Source organism: Fusarium vanettenii (genome assembly GCF_000151355.1).
Source record: "Fusarium vanettenii 77-13-4 unplaced genomic scaffold NECHAsca_35_unmapped, whole genome shotgun sequence".
NCBI lineage: Eukaryota > Fungi > Ascomycota > Sordariomycetes > Hypocreales > Nectriaceae > Fusarium > Fusarium vanettenii.
The window spans coordinates 45,715-53,493 of NW_003315851.1; the positions used below are offsets into that span (position 1 = coordinate 45,715).

General features: G+C 53.9%; 3 protein-coding genes across 3 annotated transcripts; 1 reads left to right on the plus strand and 2 right to left on the minus strand.

Moving 5' to 3' along the window:
- Positions 1–70: 70 nt before the first annotated feature.
- Positions 71–571, minus strand: NECHADRAFT_55732 (uncharacterized protein; the record flags this gene model as incomplete). The annotated part of the gene is made up of 2 exons (XM_003042448.1): positions 71–391; positions 449–571. The coding sequence occupies 2 exons, from the start codon at positions 569–571 to the stop codon at positions 71–73; spliced, it is 444 nt and encodes a 147-aa protein (XP_003042494.1).
- A 587-nt stretch (positions 572–1,158) lies between these two features.
- Positions 1,159–3,620, plus strand: NECHADRAFT_98248 (uncharacterized protein; the record flags this gene model as incomplete). The annotated part of the gene is made up of 5 exons (XM_003042428.1): positions 1,159–1,242; positions 1,346–1,837; positions 1,898–2,419; positions 2,495–3,490; positions 3,552–3,620. The coding sequence occupies 5 exons, from the start codon at positions 1,159–1,161 to the stop codon at positions 3,618–3,620; spliced, it is 2,163 nt and encodes a 720-aa protein (XP_003042474.1).
- A 125-nt stretch (positions 3,621–3,745) lies between these two features.
- Positions 3,746–6,272, minus strand: NECHADRAFT_88944 (uncharacterized protein; the record flags this gene model as incomplete). The annotated part of the gene is made up of 9 exons (XM_003042449.1): positions 3,746–4,027; positions 4,061–4,240; positions 4,333–4,785; positions 4,870–4,971; positions 5,276–5,335; positions 5,398–5,926; positions 5,979–6,016; positions 6,085–6,126; positions 6,192–6,272. 9 exons carry the CDS (start codon positions 6,270–6,272, stop codon positions 3,746–3,748), a joined length of 1,767 nt encoding a protein of 588 aa, XP_003042495.1.
- Between the last annotated feature and the right edge of the window lie 1,507 nt (positions 6,273–7,779).

Sequence of the window (7,779 nt, forward strand, 5' to 3'; positions counted from 1 at the left end):
CCGTTGACTGGCCATACACCTGTTTCACACCCTCGATTGGCTCCAGCCATCCCACACGAGACTCGACAAACTACTCAACCTGAGGCCGCAGTTTGGTCTCATGTAAATGGAAATCATCGACAGTCCCGATGCGCATAAACTTAACATTGGGGAAACCAGAGCTCTCGCGCCACATAAGAGTTCCACATATGGAGCAGAAATAGTTAGTCATGGTGTTATGGGTGCCAACTGTCTTGGCCTGTCCGAAGCTCTTGAGGGTTTCGCGGCCACGGATGAAGTTTATAGCGTCATTCTTGACGGTGAAGTTGGACGCAAACATGGAGGCTGTGACTTTACGACAGTCTGTGCAGTGGCACACAAAAGTGTTGACAAAGCCGGGCCCCGACGTTGGCTGCGGTAATGACTTGTTAATCCTGATTTTGATCAGAATACCCAAGCTTCAACTTACAAAGGCAATCTGCACGGCACCGCAGAAGCAAGTCACGGTCGCTTCATCATCTTTGAACCAGCCATCGTCGGCGAGGCCTGCCAGAGGAAAGGAGGCGGTTGGTTTATCAGACTTGTCAGCCATAGCGTAGGCTCTTTTGGAATTCCTTTTTATAGTACACCGGTGATATAAAGGGCGGTGAGACGACGGTACTAGTGGCAATACAGCACCCAAGCGACAATAATGAGGTTGAGAGGACGTATTACGAGGCTTAGAGTCAACTCTCAATAAATTTGAATTAGTTACGTTTTTCTTCCCCTCCTACATCCTTTTTATGTTTTCTACTTTTCCGACTTTTCCGATGGCCCGTCATTCGTACTGTTTGAGTTGCATTACTAATTGCTGATGATATTAAGAACATTTGTAAGCCGAATGCCAAAGTCTGATATTGAATGCCTCTCTTACGCAGTGTGGAAGAATAGCGCTGGCAGGTAGCCACCAAACTCACCTGGTGAGCCTACCGTCACACTTGATCAAAACTACATGTTCTTCAAACGTTATATTTTTCTTCATATAGACACTAGACAGAACCTTGCTTGCAGGCGGGAGAACATTATCTGCGCATTTATCCGCCTCGGTGACCAGGACCTATCAGTCCGCTCGTCGGACCCATCGGACTCATCGGACTCGTCGGAATCTTATCGGAGCATCGTCCGATCACAGTTCCTACAATGGACCTATATCGCCATCACTCGACTGTGTCCACCGCTGCGGAGTGGCTGACTGGCCATATCCGCCGATCCCTCATCCCCGATGTGGGATATGGGCGATAAAACGGCCTTACATAAAACGCAGACAGAATCCAAGTAGTCTATTTGTTCGTTTGACCAGCTAGTCAGCCGCTCACCAAGCTCAAAGTCCATCCGTACTCGATACCGCAAAATACATCATCCTCTCGACCCTCTGTCACCCGCGGAGATTGCCGTGGTGGCTACGCTCGTCAAGAGCAGCCAGCCTGAGGGCGCAGTCCACTTCAAGAACATCACGCTCGTTGAACCGCCCAAGAGCGAGACGAGGAGGTTTCTTGCAGCAGAGAGAAAGGGAGCCACCGGAACTGTCAAGCCCACGAGACGAGCTTCTGCACTCTTCTATCACCGTAGGACAGTCGACCTGTTCCTTGCCACGGTGAACCTGGACGCCTCGAAACTGGAGCAAGTAGAAATGCTCGACGAGAAGTACCATGGACACGCCGACATAGACGAAGTCATCGAAGTCAGGGACACTTGCTTGAGACACCCGGCGGTCAAGGCACGGATAGACAGGTATGAACTGCCCGATAACTTCACCGTCGTATGCGACACATGGCCATATGGACGAGACACAGGGGGCAAGCTTCGACGACTTGCACAGGTAACTTATCCCACAGCACGTCGGCGGGATAGGCCATAGATCGCTGACTACCCAACACAGTGCTTTCTATACGCCAAGGACTCGTCGCACCCAGGGTCCAATTCATATGACAACCCGCTGCCCTTCTCCCCCATCATCGACTATGTGACCAAGGAGCTCGTCGACATCATGGATCTACCCATCGGCTCGGACCACAACCTATCCCCCGAGGTCAAGTACATCCCACACCCTCCAAAAGAATGGCACCACGACCTACAGTCTGAACCGAAGCGCACGGATCTAAAGCCCCTGACAGTGAACCAGACGCTCGGCGCGTCCTTCACCGTCGACGGCTACCTGGTTCAGTGGCAGAAGTGGCGATTTCGGGTCGGCTTCAACTGGCGCGAAGGCATGGTGCTGCACGACGTGACGTATGCTGGGCGCGAACTGTTCCATCGCCTCAGCTTGAGCGAGATGTTTGTACCTTATGGTGACCCACGGACGCCCTACTCACGGAAGAGTGTTTTCGACGTTGGTGATATCGGCGCTGGAGTCGCCGCCAACAATCTATCTCTTAGCTGTGACTACTTGGGCTTGATCAAGGTACGGAAGCATCGTGGAGGGGGGCTACAAGCACGTCGTAAAGGATGATCGGGTATGCTGACTCGGATGGGGCAGTATTTCTCATTCACGCTGAGCGACTCCAACGGCAGGCCCGTAGAGAAGCCCAACGTCATCTGCATGCACGAGATCGACGACGGCATCGGCTGGAAGCACACCGACGGGGCCACGAAGGAGGTCTCGATCGTGCGATCGCGCGTGCTCGTTCTGCAGACCATTATCACGGTCGGCAATTACGAGTACATCTTCATGTGGAACTTTGACCAGGCCGCAGCGTTGCACTACAAGATCCAGGCAACAGGCATCCTGTCCACGGTGCCCATTGCGCCTGGTGCTACCGTCCCGTACGGTACCAACGTCAACCAGGGCGTCATGGCCCCTTACCACCAGCACGTCTTCTCGCTTCGCATTGATCCGGCCCTGGACGGTGACAAGAACAGCTTTTTGGAAGAAGACTCGGTGGCCATGCCCTTTGACAGCAGCAATCCAGTAGGTGTCGGCTATGTTACCGAGAAGAGGGTGATTCAGAACGCTGGATACTCGACAGCGCAGCCCAACCGCGTGCACAAGATAATCAACCCTTCAGTGATCAACAAGATCTCCGGATGTCCCGTCGCCTACTCCATCCACAGCCCCCAGAAGCAGATGCTGCTCGCCCATCCGGACTCGTGGCACGGTAAGCGTGCCAAGTTCGCTCTGCAGCCGTACTGGGTGACAACGTACCGGGACGGCGAGTTGTATGCCGCCGGTGACCACACCTATCAATCCCTCCCAGATGGCGAGGATGAAGGCAATGAGTCTCCCGGAAAGGAGCGCAAGGGCGATCTCGCGATGTGGGCAGGCCGTGGAGACAAGGTCGACGGCGAAGACATTGTACTCTGGCACTCCATCAGCCTGACGCACAATCCGCGACCCGAGGACTACCCCGTCATGCCCTGCGAGACCATGATGGTCAGTCTCAAGCCCAGCGGCTTTTTCGAGCACAACCCGGCCCTCGACGTGCCCCAGAGCACGCAGAGGTCGAACCAGAGCACCTTGTACGAGGGGCAGCCGGTGCCGGCGATCTTGAGCAGGCACAAGAGCGCCCAAATCTGCTGCGAGTCCAAGTTGTAAGGCTTGTGGCAGTCTTTGCTTCTATGTTTCCTTTTCCCATGGATCCCCATGCAGACGAGCATCCGTGTAGTGCGAAATAGACTAGGCTAGAGACGATAGAATTTCACGGCGTAAATTTACATAGTTACCACCCAGGGTCCCAATAGCGACACATCCATCCATACTCCTTGCGGAGGGAGCATTGTTGCCCTTCATTTACAGCTGAAAGTAGCTAAAACCCTGCCCCATTTCCAGCGGCGGTGGGTGTGCAGCATTCACCCATTGAAGGTCCATTGCGTCGATGAGCAATACGGCAGCTTCTGCATCCAGACCAGCGTCGGGGTGTAGCTGCTCGTAGTTACCAAGCTCTACCTCAGACACGAAGCACTCGGTCGCCATCTCACGAATCATCCTCAAAGTCGACCTATGGATCACGATCTCGCTCATCTGCTGCCAGTTCTCCTCAAGGATGTTCCTGCGCCCAGCGGCACTCATCAGCTAGGGCCGATCCCATGTCTCTCCTAGAGGGACCTCGCGCGCCAGAATGTCAAAGACGTCTCGCAGGCACTCGGCCTCGGTCCACCGGTCGGCCATAATGGCAAGCGTGCTTGAGCAAGCACGGATGGCATCGGGGACATCAGCGGACTTGTACGATGGTCGCCAGAGAGCAATCGGCGTGGCATAGAAGCAGTAGAGCAGAGTGACTCCGATCTGGAACTGTGTTAAGAGCTGCGACAGTCCCACGTTAGAATCGAATCGGGTTTGAAGAGGGCACGGCAATCACGAGAGGAAAAGCCACATACCCCAAGCCATGGCTTTGCAATCTCCCTTGCCATCTGGAACCTCCGGAACAAGAGGAGCGCATGACAGCAGGCTTGCACCGACAAGTCGCCAGCGACACCTTGCGCCATACCTCGCGTGGGCCGGTAGAGCGTGACGATGTTGTAGTAGTAGATCATCTTCAGCCATCGCGAGCTCGTGTAGCCCGTCTGCGATGGGTGTGACAGAGCGGCAGAATCCCGGTCCCATTCCTTGAGCCTCTCGCTGATTTGTACGCGCCAAGCGCTTACGGCGTCCGAGTGTTCGCTGTAGTCCTTATGCAGCATCATGTCCTGGATCTCCGACTCAATTTGGCGGCCGACAAGTACATAAAGGGCCGGTGAGACATTGGTTGGCGACGTCACAGGCTCGATGCTTTGTGACTCTGTGGATGTACTTATGTCAAGGAGCGTGTTGTCATCGATGTTATCGAATATCTACAGTAATTCAGTTGGAATAGGTGACCGCGATTCTTGCCCTCCAGCATTGGGGGGTTGGGGGGTCGGGGGGTTATTACTCACGGGGACAGTGATATAGCTATCTGAGATGCAACTTGGAAGATCATATGTGCTGCAAATGGCACGATCGATGCCATAGGCACACCAGAATACTCTCCTGCGGTGCTAATTCCGAATAAAGGCCTCGCCGGTGACCGGTGAGGGCTCTGGTCCAGGTTCAGGATCAGCAAGATGTAGTTATGCCATGACGCAAAACCTCATGGTCCATGACGACAGGGTGATTATGCTCTCCTTGGAGGGCATATGAAGAGCGTACACAGTGAGGAGGAGGAATCCTTAGGCGCGGATGAGGGGATCGGGGGCCGCGATCAGGGAGGGAAAGTATCGAGAGATTGCTAGGTTATACAGGAGCTACAAGGATGGCTCAAATTACCACTGTGCGTCGGGGAACCCCGTCGAGATGATTTACCTCGGACCTCATAGGGCCATTAATGCGTCGCTTGGCCATGAGAAATGCGATCGAGTAGACCTAACGGCATCAATGCCTTCATCCTAGATGATCAGGGGATAGGCATGACTCGCCATATACACCATGAAACCCTTCCACTGCTCTTCTGGCGGGCAGGCTCTTTTACCGCGCCTCCATGAGTCGGCCCAACCTAGAAATTCGTGTCTGAGGAGCAAGGGATACTGCGAATGCGCCATCTCGAAGTATGTCTGGATGAGAAAGCGCTCTAGGTCTGAGTCTAGATCCAATGCTTCGGGCGTTGGCTCTTCTCGTCGCGCGTGTTGGGTTGGAATTCCTGTGATGGCCTCGAATAAGTGGGAACCGAGGCTATCTAGAGTGCTCTGGGCTGTAGGCATTAGGTTAGAATTGATCAAGGAGAATTCTTGATTGCTAGGCCACTCTAGCCGGCTGGACCTAGTCCGATGGTCGTCATCGCGGCTATGGGCGGAGCCAGGGCCCTGCAGATGTCGTCCGGGGCTGTTGTCGTTCGGTGTCGTCCTTATTCTCGATGTAGCCGGTTCATCCGGGGGTCTGGTGTGAATATGATCGAGACTTTCCTGCGGGACAAGGGATTCTAATTGTGCAACACGTTCCTCCAAGCGTTGGACGTAGCTACGACAATAGTGAGCTACAAGATGACAAGAGAAAAACGAAAGGCACGTACTCTGGCTCCAATGCTAGTTTCGAGGATGCTGACTGAGTCTAGAGGCATTCTGCTGCCTGGTTAGAGTCTCCGCCGTCCCCGTAAACTGCAATGACCCCATACCTACGCCTGACTGGATACAATTCTCACAAGGCCGCTCCTCGGTACACTGAAAAGGATCGGTGGTGAGCGATTATGGGGCCAATTTCAGGTAATACTGCCCTCCATGCTGACCTTTTGCTTGCGGTAGCGGCAGCGCTGGCAAGCAAGGAGCTTCTGCCGCTTAGCAAGTCTCGTTTCCCCAGGATCCGCCATCTTGGTTCGCGTCCTTGGCTGCGTCAGGGGTACCGCATAGGCGTAGGATGGATGCTGGCCCTACCTTGAGCAGCTGAGAAGTGGGCGGCACTTGGTCGGACGAGGACACCGAGGAAAACGAACGATTATTGACAATCGTATCGGGTGGGTGACAGCAGCGGGTTAAGTCATCGGAGTCCAGGTGCGAAGACCCGTTACTGGACAGACTAAGATGGAACTAGAAAGGGCGCCGTCTAGGCGCACAGGTCCTGTGTGCTCGGGGCACAGCCCCCCCTGTCGGCAGGCTAGGGGCACAGTCCCCTGACTAAGCATTTCCTTCCGTTGAATCAGGAACTGACTGAATACACCAACGCATTTAACAGAGTCGATTACTACCTTTCAAATATGATTGCTGAAATGGGGGTGGGGAGAGTTATCCAATCCAAATTTACACAGCTACGGCAACTAGAGGATACTCGACAGCTTTTGTACCAAGTGATCGTCTAATACCCATTACTTCCAACAATGATACAGTCTTCTGTGCGCCCACGAGCTAAGTGCAAAGCATCTTGTTCCCTACTGTCCGCTTCGATTCTCCCCCAAATATCTTTGACTCCCCTTCTTCTATTCGCTAAAGGATCGTCTCCCATCTCCTCGGCAACCTATGCTTCAACTCGCTCATCCTCCGCTTTACTCCAGTCCAAATACGCCATCATCTCTTCTTTCGTCCAATCTCTTGATCCTATTGACGTGACACAGCGCTTGGACATCTGCTTGTAGTCCAAGCACCACTCGTAGCTCGGCTTGTCATACCTTAGTGGGAGTCCCATTGCCCTGCGATATTGTTGGTTCGTCTTGATGCTGCCAGCCGGCTGCGCTGCGTACCACGCGCTCCTTGCGGCGACATATCGTCCATATATGGCCTGTGGCGAATCGTACCTCGGTGGCGATGGCGATGGCGGGCCAGGCAAAGGAGATAGTTCATGAACAGGGGATCCTGGCCGCCGAGAGGCGCCGCCGGTCGAGTCTTGCAGGATCCCGGTCATAGTCCCTGGCTGATCAGCGAGGGCTATCGGTGCCGTTATCATTGCCGATGCTTCTGTTACTGCCAGTGCCTTTGCCTCTGCTGCTACCCTTTCCAAAAGCTCTTGATGCCGCAAGGGACATGCCTTCGAATTCATTTGGTGACCAACTTCATGGCATCTACTACATTTTGACGGGGCCTTCGCTCTTGCCTTTCCTATAGCCTCAGCGGCCTCAAAGGAGCTCGGTAGTCTTCTTGTGCTTGATTTTGGCAAGTTCGATACGGCGGGCCTTGCATCTATTCGAGCGCGAGGCTCAAGAAGCAATTGTTGCTGCCCTGAGCGCTTGAGGTGCCAATGCTTGTGGAAGTGCTCAAGAAGAAGAACTTTGCCTTGTTCTTGCAGGGTCTGAAGTAAGTGAGCGCAAGGCAATCCCAGTGTTCGCATAAAAACGCCAGTGCAGCGGGGCAGGGGGAAGTTTTATCCAAAAGCCGCTTTCGTTGCTC